The sequence below is a fragment of the Opisthocomus hoazin genome, chromosome 2 (genome assembly GCF_030867145.1).
Source record: "Opisthocomus hoazin isolate bOpiHoa1 chromosome 2, bOpiHoa1.hap1, whole genome shotgun sequence".
Lineage (NCBI taxonomy): Eukaryota > Metazoa > Chordata > Aves > Opisthocomiformes > Opisthocomidae > Opisthocomus > Opisthocomus hoazin.
Window position 1 is genome coordinate 41,607,310 of NC_134415.1, and position 20,072 is coordinate 41,627,381.

The 20,072-nt window shown below is 39.1% G+C and overlaps 1 protein-coding gene across 11 annotated transcripts in view; it reads right to left on the reverse strand.

Annotated features, from left to right (window-relative positions):
- Positions 1–20,072, reverse strand: part of EHBP1 (EH domain binding protein 1) — a 231,255-nt gene that overhangs the window by 102,881 nt on the left and 108,302 nt on the right. For all 11 annotated transcript variants that reach the window (XM_075413349.1, XM_075413358.1, XM_075413354.1 and 8 more), the window contains 2 exons: positions 16,971–17,223; positions 10,461–10,647 (listed from right to left, as the gene is read on the reverse strand). In XM_075413349.1, coding sequence (XP_075269464.1) covers positions 10,461–10,647; positions 16,971–17,223 — 440 coding nt within the window. The remainder of the gene's footprint in view (positions 1–10,460; positions 10,648–16,970; positions 17,224–20,072) is intronic.

Below are 20,072 nucleotides of genomic sequence, written 5' to 3' on the forward strand. Positions count from 1 at the left end.
CTTGTCCCAAAGGCAGCACAGACACCCAGCTTACACTCCCTGCTCTCCCTCCAGAGACCCCCACTGTCGCTCTCCCCATCTCTCTCTCTTCCGGGACTCGAAGTATTCAATGCATCTCCTAACGTAGGAAGCTACAGCTCAGAAAAGGCAGCGGGGTTACTCCTACCATCCAAAGGCCTTCTGACCTCAGCAGCCTTGAAGTAGTTCCTGGATCGGGACTTAGGTCATATTTGACCAACCTTGCACTTGTTGGTAACAGACTGTTGGGCACTTCATTCAAGGAAACTGAAAGATTTATATAAATCATCACGTATATTCACATGGGAAACATTGAACAAATTATAGTGTTAGTGTCATTTTTCTGAATAAAATATGAAAGTATTTTTGGTTACAGTTTGCCTACATGCAAAGTGTTAGTATTTTAATGGCACATAGCGACAATATTCCCTTGTAATTCATCACACAATACACTCTATGTCTGTTGGCTTTTCCAGTTTCCACCATAGATGGATTTTCTTGTCACAGAATGATGCACAGTTTTAAACTTCCAAGATGAAACAAAGCATGCAACAATACTGTCATTACATATTTAAAGAGCATATTTTTCCACATTAAGTCATATTTACGACAAGAAAACTGAGTAGTGTAATTTGTACATGTAAGTTAAATATAAAAATATGAAAAGTGAGGCTTTAAATGTCATAACACTGGCTAAATTGCCACACCGTATTTGCACAGCCATTTTGAGGAAGTACTAACTGGGGCAACCAAGAATTGCTGCAGACATTGACAATGTTTCCACTCATTTCAGCAGAAGTGACATTGCACCAATAATAGAAATAACTTGAAGAGCAATTATGAAAATGGCAGAAGGAGCCAACCATTTGTCATCCTGCAAATTACATATATTAATTCGCAATGAAAAAGGTTTTTCCAGGACAGCCCTGAAGACCCGTCATCTGCACCCCCACTACTAAGAAGAAACAGTGAAAGACTTATGCAGCAGCATTTAAAGTTGCCAAATCAAGTGTTCAGAAGTTGGGATATTATAAAATTATGGTTACACATTCATTGTTGATTAGTACCCTTTGTATATTTGCATTATGATACAATCTTTGAGCATACTTCTTCCCTTAGAGTTCTCCCTCATGGAGAACACACAGTGAACGACCTCACTGAATGGGACTACCCAGTATTCCCATTTTTCTGAATATTGGTTGTTTGCCCCCACGACTCATCTGTTCCATGCTCCCTGGACCTTGAACTGAACACCATTAATCTCATCAAAGGTCTTTTCTACAGTGTTCATTTCACGATATTTTAATCTAGAAGACTAAACATTTAATCTTTGAGACATCCTTGAGAGGTAGCATCCATTCAACAGAAGGAAAAGTGAGTTCCACAAAAAAAACAAAACAACTCCAAATTATTGGAAGCTGTTGCTTTTGAGGCCTCAGTCTGAGCCACCTAAGACCTGACCTTACAGAGAACTGCTTGCTTTATACTTCATGTGCCATGAAACAGCACTCTTTCAGCTGCGTGGCACTTGAGTCAAGCTGATAGCTCTGCTAATTTATCATGGTTGTATCAAGCTGGGAACTTAAAAAACCCCACCACAGACCAAAATCTTGTTCAAGAGATTAGCTTAGTATCACATAACGAATTCATGACAGAGGAAAGAATATTCGCTGCTCCTGGACATCATTCAGTTGCTTAATTGTCAGAGAAAGTAGTGCCTTTCTGCTGACCCTTGTCTCAAACAGCACACAACCTGGACTAGTTCCCTACATAACAACATATATGGTGCTGCATGAGTCATGAGCTCTGCAGAAAGATCCACGTGTAATGATGTGTTTCCATGTAGGTAAGACTCCGACTCCTTGCTATGCATGCTTGGAAACGGGATAAGGTGAGAACTGAGGGGCAGAGGTTGGACGGAGCTCAGCTCTATCTCCAAACCTGTGCGTAACTCCTGCTGCAGGAACATGCGGGTGAATTATTGACTTCTCTGGTTTTAAACCTTATATGCTGAAGGAAACATGTCTCTTAGAGGTAATGTGACTATAGAATAGCCCCAAAATCTTTCTGACAGCAGTCCAGCTGGCTTGTTGCTACAAAATGGGCACAAATACTTCAGTCAGAAGGGCAGAAAGTAGCAGACAGAACAAGGAAGGGCTAGGTTTCATCTACGCACTCAGTGCCTAAAACCTGAGTCCTGTTGGCACCAGTCATGGGAGTAATATGAAGACAACAGCCACCACTCTCCACCAGTTTACTTTGACAGAGCAAGGAGGAGGAGGGAATCAAGCAAGGCTGCAAAGAAACAAAACCCAGTACATTATTAACACCGACAACTGCTACAGTAAAACTACACAGGCAAAACAAGCAATGTCCAACTAAGACATAATTTATCACTTTGGTAGCCTAAGAAGACCACTGCTAAGCAAAAATCTACTCATAAACGCGTAAGTCTCAAACACATTCATACAGTATCTGGCATACTCCTTCGGATCTTAATGGATATTAAGAAGTTGTCCCTTCTGCTGGTCTCTTTTGTGATTGCTTGTGGATAGGTTATCACGTCACACATCACTTTTTGTACTAGATTTTACATAATCTCTAATTAAATAGGTAAAGCAACGGATCTCCATTTTGCTGAACTACTCTGTCCATCAATGCTCCTATACTGTATATCCATGACTCCTATTCATGTGCAGTCATGCCTGCATGTTGAAGGGAAAAAGAGCTTTGCAACATCTTCCCATTCTTCTCCTGTCCAATCATGGGTCTTTTCTTTCGGTCATATACACAAGAGTCTGTAAATATACATGGACAATTAATCTCACCAACTTTAAATGTCGACTAATTAGTTGGCCAAGTCTAACTTACCTAAGCTCTTTAACAGCCACAGGAAAGAACCAGACCCCTCTAGGCATAAGGTATCTGCAGCAGCTGGGTGGACTCAATCCCAAAAGTGGATCCATTTTATTAAGGTCCAGTCCCGGGAATTCTTACTCACATAAGCAGTCAATAATACTGCTTACCGCTCCTGCATATTACCAAAATAATTTAATTTTCTCCACAGCATGCACTAGTGTTTGTTCTGTTGTTTGTCCTGGTTTTGGTGCTACAGAGGGATGCAGTAATTTCCAGTCATCACAGTTCCAAGACAAAAAGAAGACTGAAAAACACCATGGAATGAAAGTCCATTTTCCCCATAAAGATGCCATTTGTACTTTCATAAAAGTAACTTCTTAAAAGCCCATGCTTGCAGCTGAGTTTTAAATCCTCAGACTGCACTAATTTTAAGATTATCTGCCTTCAACAGTAATTTTTAATGAATATGGCCTATAAGACATTAGATAATTTTATTTTTAAAATTACTAGTATATATGTACATGTGTGCGCATATACATAAAATGCATTTCCTGTTTATAGAGAAATTAGTGAGCATTCTAGTCACCAATGAAACAGAAGTATAAGAAACAGTATGTAGAAGTTGTAATAATTCACTATCTGATAATCTGCAATGATACAGTGCATCCCTACTTCCATCCAGGGTGGAAGCAAGGACAGGTAGCCTGGAAGGAATACAGAGAAATTGTCCAAGAAATTGTCTGAGCCACCAGGGATAAAGTTAGGAAAGCTAAAGCCCTGACAGAATTACATCTGGCCAGGGACGTCAAGGGCAAAAAGAAAAGATTCTATAGTTATGTCAGCGATGAAAGGAAGACTAGGGAAAACGTGGGCCCTCTTTGGAGGGAAACGGGAATCCTGATTACCCAGGATATGGAGAAGGCTGAGGTACTCTATGACTTTTTTGCCTCAGTCTTCACTGGCAAGTGCTCTAGCCAAACTGCCCAAGTTGCAGATGGGAAAGGCAGGGACTAGGTGAATGAAGAACTGCCCACTGTAAAAGAAGACCAGGTTCTTGACCATATAAGGAACCTGAAGATGCACAAATCCATGGGACCTGATGAGGTGCATCCACAGATGAAATTGCTATGCCACTATCCATTACACTTGAGTGAACCAATAAAGCCATCTACCTGGACTTGAGCAAAGCATTTGACACTGTCCTGCATGACATCCTTGTCTCCAAATTGGAGAGACATGAATTTGATGGATGGACAACTCAGTGGATAAGAAACTGCCTGGATGATCGCGCTTGGTCAACAGCTCAATGTCCAAGTGAAGACCAGTGATGAGTGGCATTCCTTGGGGGTCCATATTGGGACCGGTGCTGTTTAACATCTTTGTTGGTGACATGGACAGTGGGATTGAACGCACCCTCAGCAAGTTTGCTGTCAACACCAAGCTGTGTGTTGTGGTTGACATGCTGGAGGGAAGGGATGCCATCCAGAGGGACCTGGACAGGCTTGAGAGGTGGGCCTGTGCGAAGCTCATGAGGTTCAACTAGGCCAAGTGCAAGGTCCTGCACCTGGGTTGGGGCAATCCTAAGCACAAATACAGTCTGGGCAGCAAATGTATTGACAGCAGTCCTGAGGAGAAGGACTTGGGGGTTCTGGCTGACGAGAAGCTCAACATGTCCCGGCAGTGTGTGCTCACAGCCCAGAAGGCCAACCGCATCCTGGGCAGCATCAAAATAAGTGTGGCCAGCAGGTCAACGGAGGCGATTCTGCCCTCTGCTCTGGTGAGACCCCACCTGGAGTCCTGCATCCAGCTCTGGAGCCCTCAGCACAGGAAAGATATGGACCTGTTGGAGCGGGTCCAGAGGAGGGCCACAAAAACGATCAGAGAGCTAGAACAGCTCTCCCAGAAGGAAAGGCTGAAACAGTTGGGGCTGTTCCGCCTGGAGAAGAGAAGGCTGTGGGGAGACCTTATAGCAGCCTTCCAGTAGCCGAAGGGCACCAACAAGAAAGCTGGAGAGGGACTTTTACAAGGGCATGTAGTGATAAGACAAGGGGTAATGGCTTTAAAATGAAAGAGCGTAGATTTAGATTAGATATAATAAAGAAATTCTTTACTGTGAGGGTGGTGAGACCCTGGAACAGGTTGCCCAGAGAAGCTGTGGATGCCCCCTCCCTGGAAGTGTTCAAGGCCAGGCTGGACGGGGTTTTGAGCAACCCGGTCTAGTGGAAGGTGTCCCTGCCCATGGCAGTGGGGTTGGAACTAGATGATCATTGAGGTCCTTTCCAACCCAAACCATTCTATGATTCTATGATCTGCATAAACAGTGGCCCCTTCATTAACAAATCATTCGAATTCCACAAAAACAGTAAAAACAGAGAATAAAGAGAGTTCATTTTCCCGATACTGACAGAGTAGCTACATTCAGTAGGAAGGAACCTGGATGATTAAAGACATTTTTTAAAAAAATGATTCTGCTACAAATATAAACAGAGGGAAATTTAAACCATGAAAGACATTTGAACATGAAATAGTGGTAGGAGACTTGACTAAGTTCACTTTTTCGATGTTAACGGGCTGTTTCCTTGCAGAACTAGCCTAGGTACTGCTGGATTGTTAGAACCTACAGCTGCTACGAGCAAGGAATACCCCGAACCACCACACACCGAGACACTAATGATGACTGCGCAGGGACTGTCCTGCTGTGTTCCTGTGTCAGTGTTGCGTTCCTGGTACTCACTAACTCACAGTCAGTACTGGCGCTGGCACAAGGTGGGGCAGGGAAGGGGGGGACGCAAGTAGTCAGGATAGAGACTGAACGCAATGCAGTCAATCCAAACCCTGACGCATGCATTAGATAAGGACAAGAGGAAGATACTTCTTAGCCCATATCTTCAGCAAAATGGAAAAATACTACACTTACATTTGGAAGTACAGAGAACAGTTTGCTCCTTACTCTGTCACATATTCTAATGAGGTTGGTTTATGTCCAAACATTGGTTAATAGCAAGGAACACAGAAAAAGCACATAGCTAGCGAAGCTTACAAACACCATTTAGAACTCATGCAAACAGTAATAAGAAATTGTTAAGTACTGTACAAAAAAGCGAGTCTCTTTTATTATTTAACACTTGAAAAGCTGCAAGTCTCATGAATTATCTGTACTTCAATACGATTATCTCACTATCTTTCACATTGTGTGTGGCTTGTCTTTTTTCCTATTAAAAGATAAAACGTCTTAGGGGTATATACAAAGGCAGATTTTCTCAGAGTGCTTTTTTTGCACAAGTTCATAACAGAAGATATCTTAAAATTCTGTCCATTACCTCCCAAGTCTTCCCTGGGCTTGATGAACTATCTGTCTGCATAGGAAGTGACAAAGTTCTCATGCAAATGAGACGCACAATTCCTTTGCAGCTAACGTGAAGCTTGAAAGGAGCAAAATCATTAAAGAAGATGTTCCAGAGAGCCAGAAAGTCCTTATGTAAATAGACAACTGAGAGAGACAAGTGATCTTCATCTAGCATTTGGAGTTTAATGTAATTCCTCCACTTGCTTGCATTACTGCATCTGTGTTTTTAAGATGAGCTCTTCCTACTCTATTCAGTCACAATAGGTTGCAGAATTAATATGCAAGGGCTAAGACTAAATCACTAGTGCTCATGAGCTCAGCCAACCTCAGATAGATTAAAACCCTCAGGTTTGGGGCAGGCAGAAACAGCCTTGTTTGCACTCTTTTCTTACATGTGAAATTTGTCAGGGAATGGCAAGGGGACACCAAGTGAGCTCTTTAGGGAGAAAAGAGGCTAAGGGCAAGCCCTGCAGTAGTGGGAGACACTGTTATGGTTATAACTCCTTCAAGCACATGTACACCTTATGGTTAAGAACAATCACTTCAAGGCAAAAACAAAAGTTAAATACTGTCCATATTTGGTATCATCACCTGTCTTTCTGACCAATGATCATGTATAATTGTCCAGGCAGTAAGTTCTTATGTCAGTCTCCCAGTGAGACCTTGTCTTTGCTTCAAACTCTAGTTCTACCATTTACAGGGCTAGTGAAGTTAATGCCTATTTATTAGCCTCATATTCTATCTTCACTGATCACTGAGTTTTTGAAACTTAATACCTACTCATGACTCCACTCTGGTGTACCCTCTTTATCCTGGGAATACCAGGCATGATGCTAGCTAACACCAGATCAGAAGATGCTTTCTGGAATTTTCTGCCTAGTTTCATGTGAAACTTTTACATAGAGTTATCTTGTACAACATTCATCTTTGAACAAAGGATCTAGAAGAATTTTGATTTTTCTGGTGTCAGGAGCAATAGGGGTAATTAACTGTGGACATGATTCCAAGAAAGTCTAGAAACAGCATTCAGCTGTTAAAAGACCATACAACTGCCTTAAAAGAAGGCCTTTTGCAATTCACTTAGATGAACAGCTTAAGTCTATTCTCAAATAAGACATGTCCAAGACTACTGACTACTAAAAATTCATTGTTTTATTCTTCTCCTTCATTACCGCAGACACTGCTGTAATAAATTAAGAAAATATACACACACGCCAAAAATCATGTGTGGGAAGTCAGATGTCCTTCAGGCGAGAAACATCTTCCACCACTACTTGGGTAATAGTAAAATGTTGGATTTTGGCTATGATGTTTTAACAGCAAACACAATTGCACTTCTGTGGAAGTGTTCCGACACCCTGGATACCAATGCTAGAAGGCTCATTGCAGCTGAACACTGAACGAAGCAATTTTGGTGTCCAGCCATACCTTAGGGATTTGATTTTTGGGTGTATACTTAGGAAAATGTCAACCTTTCTTGGCCTACTTTTAAATTGGTATTTAAATTCGTAGGAACTTCACTACTGTTTTCAACACCTAAGTAGGGTTTTTTTAATAGGTAAGATAATTTCAAGTACTTGGAACCTTTATCTTGAGTAGGAATCTGTCATGTGTCAAATAATCTTTCAGGAGCAATTTCCACCTAATAAACTTGCTGATATATAAATATTAATAGCAGCATTTGTAGTTTATGTGTTCAGCAAATGCAATGAACAGCATTAGCATGTGAAGGAAAAATGAGCTCCAAATACTCTGTCAAAGATTTGCAGAAGCATTTTTGGAATCCTTTTCTTGTAAACTCTAAAGTTCTAATATTAATGCTGTGTTTGTGTAGGCTAAAGATTAGCATTTCTGCTCTGCAGCCATTTCCTACAAAGACAACCAAGACAGGGAATTAAACATGTCGGGACTCTGAGGTTCTGGTCAGAGTTGTAGCAGAGGCTTTCTGCGCACAGCAAACTTGGACAAAACACTGAGTAAGATAGGTTGTTTAACCTCCGTTTACCAAAGTTTACCTCCATGGGACTATTTCCTCTAATAAGAGCATGTGCTAAGTTCATGTTTGTATAGTGCCTATACCTTTTGACGGGAGTTTTTTCAGAGTTGCTAAACATTGACACTATTATTGAGTAATAAACAAACAAGTTATTTGTGCCAACAGTCCAAGCCCTACCTGGGCACTATTTTGTACTACAGTGTGAGGAAATTGTTTAATTTGCTTTTCTTTTAAATGCCAGTACTTTTCTGAATTTCAAAAAGCATTCTAAGTAAAGTCCTTCTGATCTAACGCTATTAGATCACCTTAGAGCAAAACAATCCAAGCACAGAAGAAAGACTGCTCACAGAAAGCTTTCTGAATTGCAAGTGACCGTACAATATTTTAACACACCCAGCCAGCAAAACTTTCCACTCTAGCTGTACTATGATAAACCAGGACACTGCATCTGCTTTGGAGCCTTCCCTAATAGTCTCATATCCTCCAAAATCCTGTAAAAAAAAATCAAAGCTTTCTGTACTACAGAAGGTCAGCACAGAGCTCCGTCTTCCCCCATGCTCCTAATGAATATCAAAGTTTCAGTACTTGGACCTTTGCTGATCTCAGCTGTGCCTCAGCATCAGTGGCAGAGAGGTGGGCTGCAAGCCCATCCTTCCCAAAGTATTTGGGAACTAATACCCTGAGTTAGGTGTTCATAACATGGTCTTCTCAACAATTTCAGTCCTGCATCTTTTCTTCATCTATTTCAGCTTCCAGACAACCTAATACTTAGTCTGGGATAGACAAAAATGACAGCCAAACCCAGCAGTAAAATATTAGTTCAGCATCATGATAAAGAAAACAGAGATGTATTTCCTTGGATGCAGGCCTGTAAAAAAACCTCTCAAACAATGAGCAATGGGGGCACAAGCTCCATCAAGCGAGCTGATAAAATCTCCTCCACAAATGTCTCTTCTCTGCCTGGTAGTACCAGAATGCTTTACTTTGGCCACTTTGACCTGAGGGCCAGACTCCACCAGAAATCAAAAAATGTGCAGTATTTTTCATACAGAAACTTCAGTGAACAGGACTGAACCCCATGTCAGTGCATTATAAAACTGCTACACTGTGACTTAATATTTCCCTGGCTATGGTTTTACATATTCAGAGTAACTTGTGAATTGTGCTTGTGGCCTTACTATGTTGTTTTGTTCTGCTATGAGAAGACACAGCTTAGATTTCTGGTCTCATACTCTCTGCCCTGACCGAGTGGTAAAACGACAGCAAGATCAGAGCCTGGGGGGACGAGGACATGTCAGCAATCTGGCTGAGTAATTAAGCAATGAAATGATAGGCACAACAAGCAGTTTCATTCAATTCTTAAAGTACAGCAGCTCCAATATGAGGCAAACAGATGATAATAAGCATAAGTTGGGAGAGATGTGCTGGAAGGGAAGCCTTCTGTCCTCATCTTCCTACTCTTCAAACAAGCAGTCAGCACGTATCAAATTCACTTTTAAGCAGGGCCCACTAACATACACTATTAAATGCTTATTTTGTTCAAAAAAGCACAAGTGGTACTAACTGCTGAAATGCTGGAGTTGAAATTCACACCAACAGAAGTTAGCTGTTGTAATCCTAAAATACCTACATTGCATGTTGCCCTCTTCAACACAGGTTAACTCATATTCTCCCTTGACAAACACAGATGTATGTGCATATGTAAGTATGCTTAGTCTGGATGTTCCTAATCAACAGTTAATCTGATTTCAAGCAAACTGCCTTTTTTTTTAAATTACTTCAACATACCTATGAAATTGGACTTCTGTAAATCCCGATACAAATAAACAGTATTCAGTACTAAGCTCTTAAAGCCCAGATTTATGACAGAAATGTGGAGACAGACTCTTCAACAGGGGCAAGGCTTAGTGGCATTACAATAGATCAAGACAACGTATTGTTCAACGTGGTTTTCTTCCTTCTCGATGGCATATCCAGCTGTCTAGTAACATTTGTTACTAGAAGACTCTTTTCTTTGAAACTGCAGTTGCTGTTACTGTTGTCATTAAATCCTTAAAGAAAAAATACAAGCTCCCTCTGCTACTCTCTCCCTATGAACCAGCAAGTGAATAGAGATGAGCCAACACCTTATTAAGTATACGCAAAGCTTTTACAATGACCTGCAGAAATAAACAGGATGTCTACAATGCACATAAAGGTACTGTTAATAACAAAGATGAAATTTGGATACGAAAAACCTACCTTAGGAGAAGAAGAAAGATCCCTCGATGCAGGAATAGCTGACATGTTCTCACTCATGCCTGTCTCTGTCTTTGGCAAGAGGTTTGGTGGTTCAGGAGCCTTTCTTTTCATCTTCTTTTCTGGTTCTTGCAGCGGAGCAATTTTAATTAAAGCAGGGCTTGATTTTGGTTCATAAAACGGATTTGATCTAATTAAAAGAAGGGAAACATATTTCTTTGCTATCTCCTTGGAATTCAAACCGAAAATAAGACCTGTTCAGAGAAGATGATGACTAAAATGCTTTTATTATCCCACATAAGAATATATCTGCCTTTACATGATTTTAGGTACTACTTTTTCATATGACTGAAAAAGTGAGCTACAACAGTTAAAACTGTATTTCTACAAATTTTATAAAGTCTTGTAAATTACACACGTGTTATCAATTGCATAAAGGTAACTCTTCAATTATAGTTAGCTATCTATCAAAGAGTGATCTGATTTACAGACAAGCTCAATACCAACAAATTTGAGTGAAGTTGCTGCCTGTTTAATCTTCTAATGAAGAGAAATAAGCATGCTTCATTAAAATAGCGTTAAGAATCAGGTCACTTTTACACACATGCTTCAACATGGCTTTGGAGGCCAATTCAAGTCTGAAGATTTTGGCCTCTATATGTACACAATCCACATTGAGTGTATTTTAAACTCTGCAGCATACAGCCACCACACCATTTCAAGAACACTCTTTGGATAAGAGAACAGTTAAGAAAACTACAGCTGACTTGCATATACCTCTCTACAGATACCAGTAGTCGTCATCTGTCCATTTCAAAACTGCTTTTTATAACTAAACCTTGTTTAAGAAACATGGTAAACATCTTCCACTAACTGGAGGCAGTCCAAAGAATTATTCTTCTGAAATCCAACGTTCATGTTCCAACTCTGCATTTGTTCCACCCTAAGTAAATACTTCCACAGTGTTTTCAAATTTTATCTATTAGTTTGATACATCAAATATCCATCAATAATACATCAAATAATGGCTTTTCCTACACACTTAGAAGAGCCAGCCATTTTGTATCCTGCTAAGGATACTTACAGGAATCTTCTTTGCACTGAATTATTTTACTCATAATCTTTGCTTTTCATATTTTGCAATCCAAAACTGGACCGTTAATTATGCAACTGATATGTTAATTTATCTCTTTCTAGTCCATCCTTTCCCCTGCAAGATATATTTACTATACATCTCAAACTATGTTTATGTAACTAAGTTACTGCAATTCCCAAAGTGCTATCTGCACAGAGTTATATAAAGCATAAGTAATCATGGCAAACAACCTCAGTCCCTTGAATTCAACTCTAGACAGAAACAATAATACATACAGCATTAGACAAGAGCCTACCTAGCTAGATCCATTTACAAATTTCATCTCAGGATAGAAATCATATGTTTAAAGAACTACAACAGTAAAATTTCAGCACAAGCGAAAACCCAACTATTCATCCAATTCCCTTTCACACCACACCAAGTTTCTCTCAGTTTTGTGTATTTTTAGTATAAAAATATGTCTTTAAGTCTCATAGACTGAATTTATTTTAATGCAGTTACCGTCAAAAAGCAAACTAAGTCTACTGCCAAAAGGCAAAGTTTACTGAAGCACATAAGAGAAGACTGGGCTTAAAACCTCCAGGTTGTTCTGAGAATCTGCCACTGCTTGTTATAGAGAAAGAGATCTAAATCCACATATCAAAATGAAAGGAAAGACTAACACCAAAACAACTCATCTGCTGACTGAAGGCAACTTTCAGGTGTTCCCACCTTGCTGCCCATAAGTGCAAAGCCACCAGTGCAACCAAAACTAAAGGCAACATCAAAATAACGAGTTAAATCGAAACGGATGGGTGTTTTCCATGGGAGGCAGTAGAAAAAGGAGGGTATTCAGGCTGGAGAATGCACCTACTTGTCAGTAGCTCTAACTTAGCTGACAGCCCAGCTCAGCAGTCTTTAGACACCGGAAAGTTCAAAGGGAGGTGAAAATGAAGATAAAAGAGAAAGGCTGAAGAACAATGCATTCTACAGGAAAGCACAAGGTTTTCCTTAGTTTAACAAGGTAGTCTTCTGAACAGCCAACAGATGCAGCATGTTTGGCATGGAAGTAATTTACCTCTGTGTACTTGGAATTAGAAAAGTGTATTTGAAAGGTGTTAAAATGAATTTGGTGCCAGGAAAAAAAAAATCAATGAGAATAAAATGTGTGAAAGAACAGTCTTTTGAATTTTTATACTCCAGAATTGTCTGTGCTGCATGCATAATCTTTAAGAATTGTACCCTACTGCACGCACCAGGAGGAAGTGCTATAAGGAGACAAGTGACTGCCGCCTTTTCCTAGAGAAGAACTTGCTTGAAAGCCAGGCTAAACCCTCATATTTTAGTCATAGTATAGGCACAACACACACTATTTCTCACCTTCCCCTCTCTACTATTTTTAATTGGTCTTACAAATATTTAGAAAGATTCTTGAAAAATTAAGTTTAATGCAGAAAAGCAACAACCCTAGTTCTTGCTCGAAGAGGCTACAAATTTTGAGGTCATTGGGTTCTGATATATGCAGCAGAGTTTGGTCCAACATCTTCCACATGGCTATACAAGAAACTAAGCATGGGAAAAGTACAGCTGAAAAAGGCTTTAGCTTAAAAATATTAAAGCACTTTTCTCTGAGGTTAGCTCCCATATATTTTGCTTCAGTGAAGTTATTTAATTGATCCACACAATATGATTTCCTGAAGAGATACCGGACTGTCCACCACAAAGTTAAAAAAAAAATGAACCTGACAAACTACCTGGCATTAAGCTGTCATTGGCAGTGGCTTCTTGCGCAACAGGCAGCTTCAATAGATGGTAACTCGATAGTCTTTCCAATTAGACTGCATTATTCTAAGCCATGCAATGATTAACGAGATAAGAAGCCACACAGCCAAACAATATCTGAAATTAAGTTTTATTCTGACCAACTTAAAAATTATTTTGATCAGCGTTAGTGGTTAACTGAAAAAAAACCCAACATTTTATTGAGAAGGAAAACCAAAGCTGTTAGTGTGGCAGGGTTAAATGATCAGGCAATATTACTAATCAGAAGTACTAGGGTTGAAAGCATTACACTTTAAGTAGTTGTGAGCTATGATATTTTCAAATAATTAAACTTAACTTAGCAAGGCGTGCTGTCCTTTATTAACAGGTAGCCACCTACCCAATTTGGTTTTAATGCACAGAATTAAAAAAGGCAAACCCAGAATTTTACACTAACATTTGAATGCCCAAACTAACACAAGGAAAATCTGTTCCTTATCTCTAATTAGGTATGAGAATTTAGCCAGAGGAATCAGGTTTTGAGAGTACAGTTGTTCTGCAGAATATAAGTACTGGATCATCTAAGTCCCTGTGTACTATGCAATGCCTCATCATGCTTATGTTTGTGACTATGCTTTGCTTACGTTGTGAAATCTTACATTATCTTCACAACCATTAGTGAAATATGTTTCAATTAAGCCAGTTACCCAAGGTAAATCCTTCACAGAGGCGCAGTGAGGGTAAGTACCTTTTCCAAGATTACAACGAGAGTCTGTTACAAAACTGGACTCAGAGTTCAGCTCCTGGGGCACTTTGTGTAAGCTCTGAGTCCCAAATCAGCACTAGGGATCTGCCAGAGTAGAGTGGGACAAGGATCCTGATGCTAAACGTGTCCATGTTCCCACGACACATCATCGCATTTCACACAAAATACATGAGGAAAATGCCAACTGGTGCATTAAGTGAACTTCAATGACACATTTAAGATGCAGGGACAAAAATACAAATTGTATTTCCTGAGCGACAGTAAATGTCTTTCAGGAGCCTTCCATTTCTCACATTTTCCATCCATCAGGTTTAAAACCACTCCTGGGGAAAGCGTGAGACCAGCAGTAGTAAAAAATTATTAAAAACTACTCAAAACAAAACAACAAAAATCAAAAGATAAGACAGGAGAGAGGTTGAAAATAACATGCAAAGTTTTCTAATGCCGTGATAAGACTCAGTTGTTCAGCCTTGTCTTGAATACACTGCTCAGGCCAAGTCAACACATCTTAAAATAGATACATAGCAGAAGAAATAACAGGGTCCAGAGACGTGCGGTGAAAATGATTAGAGAGATGAAGAGACTTCTGTATGAAGAAAGATTGAAAAAGTTAGCACCATTTAACTCTGACAAGTGACAAGTAATGGTGAACATGCTAGAGATACACAGCACAGCAACTGTTTATGGCAGATAAATTCAATAGTACTAATTGTTCTTTTGATAGCCAGCAGAAGAGATTGTGTACGGGATTGGAAAGGTAACTTATTTACAATCAATAGAAGGAAACACATTTCATACAAGATCTTGTTTTCTTGCGGAACTCTGCCACAAACTGACACTGAAGCCTAGACTTTAACAGGATTTGGAAGAAGATTAGCCACTTACGCAGACAATAAAAGCATCAATATTCACATTACGTAAGAAACAATACACATCTGGACATAAACTCTCATGAGTTAGGGCACACAAAAAACTACCCGCTGGCACTGCCATGAAAATTTTTCCTTTGGTGCTCACCTTACCATACCTTAGCAGAAACTTTCTACTGAAAAACGTGTGAAAATTAACGACACGAGGTAAGGCATAATAGTACTTGTAGGTGTGACTTAGTATCACAAGTCCTGTGTTCCTAGACTAGAGTTTTGTTATTACACTTACTCCTCCAGAGTGTTTCAGTATAAAGATTCAAAGGTTCTCCTTGCCACACTTCCACCCAATATATTTAACAGATGGCCTCCATGTCTTTTTCAATGACATGGCACTCCTGTAACCTGGGAGGAAAATGTGGAAAGGAAGCTACTTTGAGGGTCAGGACATATAAAACTTATGTATAAGATGTAAAAAAATATTTTACAGTGCTTTTTGACTCCTTATACTTCCATTTTTCCATAAATCAACAATTCTGCAATGAAAACACAGATCAGATTTATGTACAAGTATAATTCATCTATGGGGAGTTTATTTTTATCTGTTAAAGAAAAAAAAAGAAATAAAGCAAAAGGGGGTCATTAAAATAATGTTGTAAACAAAGTGCTACGGAAATCTACAGTCCAACACACAGAAGAAACAAGGCTGCCTGTTACAACACTGCTGCAAGCCCATTTGACACGAACTTGCTTAAGGTGAAAATGTGAGTATAAACATAAAACAGAGAAAATTCTTCACTTGCCTATCAATGTAGCTTTTGCTCTTTCTGTTCCTCTCCTCAGTCTTTGCTGTCCTCTCTACCTGTATCTTTGCGAGTGTAAAGCACACTTATCTTTTCTCCCTGAAGACTCTGGAGATCAGTGACTGATCAGGGATGCCTGGTGTGACTGTCAACAGCGTGATCACACTGTGCTCTAAAGACAGAGCAGCCAGTGCTGTTTGTTCAGGCTCCAATGAATGGAGCTGGCAGACACATCATGCCCCCAGTGCACCCCCCCAGCTTTTATTTTTTTTCACAGAACAAGTAACAATAACAAATTCATGGCCACAGAGCTTTAAAAGGAACAAACCCCACAGGGTCCTTCTATATGCTTCTATTACAGTGCATAGGAATTCTTCAGTTTCCCTGAACTCAGCTATAAATAGACAAACATGAAGATGATGCGATGACACCTGTATTAATATTAAATATGAAAGCAATGCAAATGTCATGCCATGATAAATCTCATCAAATAATATAAAACAAAATGTTAGTTACATTGTCTGTAAAATTGCTCATATGTAATCACCATAAACTGTCTCATGAGTGGTGTGGTTGGTGACTAATGACCACAAACAAGGAGTAAGTATATACCTTCAAACATCCCAAGCTGCACAGCTATAGCAAAAAGCTCTCATTCCTTGTTAGGTTTCTATACTATAATACAAGGCAGTCAGTGTGAGTTTATAAAAGTCTTACATGTGTTTATGATCAAAGAAACAACCTAAGAAAGTGCATATGGTATTATCTTTCTCATATATTCAGTTTTATGAGACTCTCAAAAATGTGCTACGCAAACTGCACAACACACCTCCTTTTCACATACTGCATCAACACAAAACAAATTCTCCATCATCATTAACAAAAATTACCATTTTATGTAGGAAGAATAATGGCAAAAAGGACAGAAAGGACCAAGCTCTGCCGTACCTTAGTTTTTGGCTCATTTGCAATTGGCAATGTATGAAGTGCCAAAAAGGTACACAGACTTGTTCCCTATCAATTAATTTTCTACCAATGAGGCAAAGAAAAGTTTCCTAATTGACCATGTTCAGCTGAACAGCATGACTTGGGGTATGGTATTTCCTGCTGCTGAGCTGAAGATCAGTCTGTCCTAAGGGGCTGATTAAGGATCACCATGGTTGAACCCAATACACCTCAAGATTAAGCCAGGAATCCGACTAACACTTCCAAAGCTGCTGAAAGATGAAGAATCAAACTTACTCATCTAGCTCTTCCTCTTCAGCTTTAGAGGTATCTGCATAGAGGTATTTGCTCATATCCACTGGTCTGACGTTTTTTCTTTTTGCAGGTTGTGGAGGAGAATCTCTTACAATTACAAATGTTTCAGGCTCAGGATCTGGCTCATCAAATGGGTTCAAGTACTCTGTGGCATCCTCATCTTTGAAGGGATTGTAATTGTCAGCATAGAAACTTTCTTCTGGCTTTGAAGATGAAGCAATTTCAGAGTCCAGTTCTATCAAATAACAAAAAAAAAAAATCATTAAACAGATTTAACACAGAAAAACTTTGAAACCATTTTATCAGCTCCTTACATTTTAAGGCTTATGAAAAGGTCTGCTTCATAACTCTCAATACATAAAGTCCTAGCGTTATATGAATTTTCACACTTTATTTATTTACAGCATAACCTTGTTTATTCAAAAACAGGTCTTTCAAAAGGTCATTTCATCTAGAGTATAATGAATAGGTTTCATTTTCTCACTTATTAAAGGTCTTTCAACCCAATTAGTTATTAGTTTTCTTATTTATCATATAAATGGTATTGCAACAGATTTTAAAACGTTTTCCCAAGCTATTAGCCAATTTGTATCCTAACAAAATGTTCTTTATTTATTTGAGCTTTTAATGAAGAAAAAAATGTATCCTGTATTTTATAAAAAAAATACTTTTACTGGATATTAAAAATGGTGATAGCAAGTAGGTGGTCTAATCATTTCTTAAAATGACTAAAAATAATTTCTTAAACGAACAAAAAAACAGTTATTAGGTACGACCAGTAATTACATTTCAAAACATAGATATTTTCACTGCTAACTGCTCCTGGTAACAATATGTAGTCTCACAGAAAAAACGAATTTAAATTAGCCTTAAAGAGACAGATAACCAAACTTCTTATCTATTATTTGGGCTGTACAACAAAAAGTTATTAGAAACCTGGAGCTGCATGCTGTTCTTTAGAGTAACAGACACTACAGAAAGAGCACTACACAAAAGTGAATGGCTGCTGGATACTGAATGCAACATTTCTCACAAAGACACTTAGTAACTTTAATCTTACTCTTCCTGCAGCATTAAATGATCAGAAGCTCAGTTCAATATTGGACATGATGTACTTTCAAAATCTTTGCAAATAGGAATTAATGTGGTGTTATCAAGACTTGATATTCAATAACCACTCTCACATTATTCTTAACAAAAAGTGTTTCTTTTTCAGACGTACGGTTACTAAATTGAACAAAACATACCTTTTAGCTTTAAAATAAAACCTTTAAACAATATTTGTAGCAAGGGTATGAAAAAGCAAAAGATGGAGTTCCAAGTATGTTTGTCACTAAATACTTGGGAAGACAAAATCACTAGTCACACAACTATACAAAGGGAAGGGTCAGTGAAAGAAGCAGCACTGTAGTTGCTTGGTCTTGGATGGGCGATGTACTGAAGTTGCTAATCCTGGTGAATTGTTAGAAAATGTACGTGTTCTTTACTCTGCCAGTAAACTTCCAGTTCTCCCTGCCTCCAGCGTTTAGCACAGCCCAAGCTGATAGAAAGCCCCATCTCATGCAGTGTGACTGACTATAATCTACAGTTTCAACAAGAGGCACTCCTCGTTGGACAGGAATACGGTCCCCAGGTGCAGGTGGCAGCACTAAGACCAGGACAAAGTCCTGGAGCAGGAAAGGCTTTAGTCTTTCTCAGAACAATTGAGACCTACCAGGGACTGGAAAGATTTCATTTTAGGAAGAACCTCACACTTCTAGTGCTGCTCTTCTTGGTTCTTCACATTCGAACCTCAAAGACTACAATGTCATACTGTCTTTTATAGTATTTCTAAGGGTCTGTTTCTGAAGTGATAAATTCTTTTGCTCCATGGTCAGAAAGCAGAAACCAAGTGGATTTGGCTGGAATAACAGAAAAAAAAAAGAAGAAAATCTTACTTAAGCCTAATGTGGACACTCAGGGGATAACCCACTCATCTGAGACTGAAGGTGAGCTCAGCTGGGTGAAACAAAATAAACTTCTACTTTATCAGACAATACTGCAGGTTTTAACTGGACAGACTTACAACTATGCACAGTGCTTGTCCCCATGGGATTTCCCTACAGTGATTATTCAAAAATTACATTAAAAAGTTTATTTAATTCCAGGTGAGGTTTGCAGGTTCTTATTCCCTCAGCAACCTGGTCTAACTTAGCATTAAAGAACTAACTTATACAGTATTTATACCTATCTCCTATGTATCTCATTAGTTCTTATATTTCATTTCAAATTCAGAACACAGCTATCACTGTTTCAAGTCAAAAAATGGAGTCAGAAAGACTGAGAAGTGTAAATCGGACACTACACTGAAATGGGATGGGACGAAGGTAAAGCGAGATCACAAGCAGTTATTATTATGCTTAATGATCAGTCTTTACACTACCACAATGTGTTATAAAAAGAACTAATTTATTAAAATCCTTGTGACTAACCCAAATAATCAGGGTTGCAATAATAGTCTTAGCTAAACCTAAAAAAAAGAGGTCCTGTTACAGTTTAAACTAGTTAAGCCTCACCTGAATGTCATAAAACAACATTTCTGCTGTGTCTTAGGAGATGGGCATATAGACAAACTACTGCAGGATAAATCAGGGTGTGTATTTGCAGGATGTCAGCTGTAGTGCATGCGTTTACTCCTGTCCCAGAGTAAACACAACATGCTTATCCATTAATAAAAGGGGCTAAACCACTGGGCACTTATCCTGGGAGAATGGGTAGTTACTGCACAGTAGGTGATGCATATTAAGCTCACACCCTAATTTATCTGTGGTGATTTGTTCAACAGCCCGCATCCTTAGAAGAAAGATGATACAGAGAAAGCCACAATAAGTTAATACTGAAGGTCTACAGGTTGACTGACAAGGGAAAAAAAAATCATTCAAGGCAGAAATTCTTCAAAACACAAATCAAGCAAGAATCCTTTGACAGTATCATAGATGAAACACATCGGAGCAGAGTCCAACATTTAAAATGGATTTTTTCAACTATTTTAAGCTAAGACTGGAAGAGAGGTTCTACATCGGCTTACTCGCATCACTCTGGTGT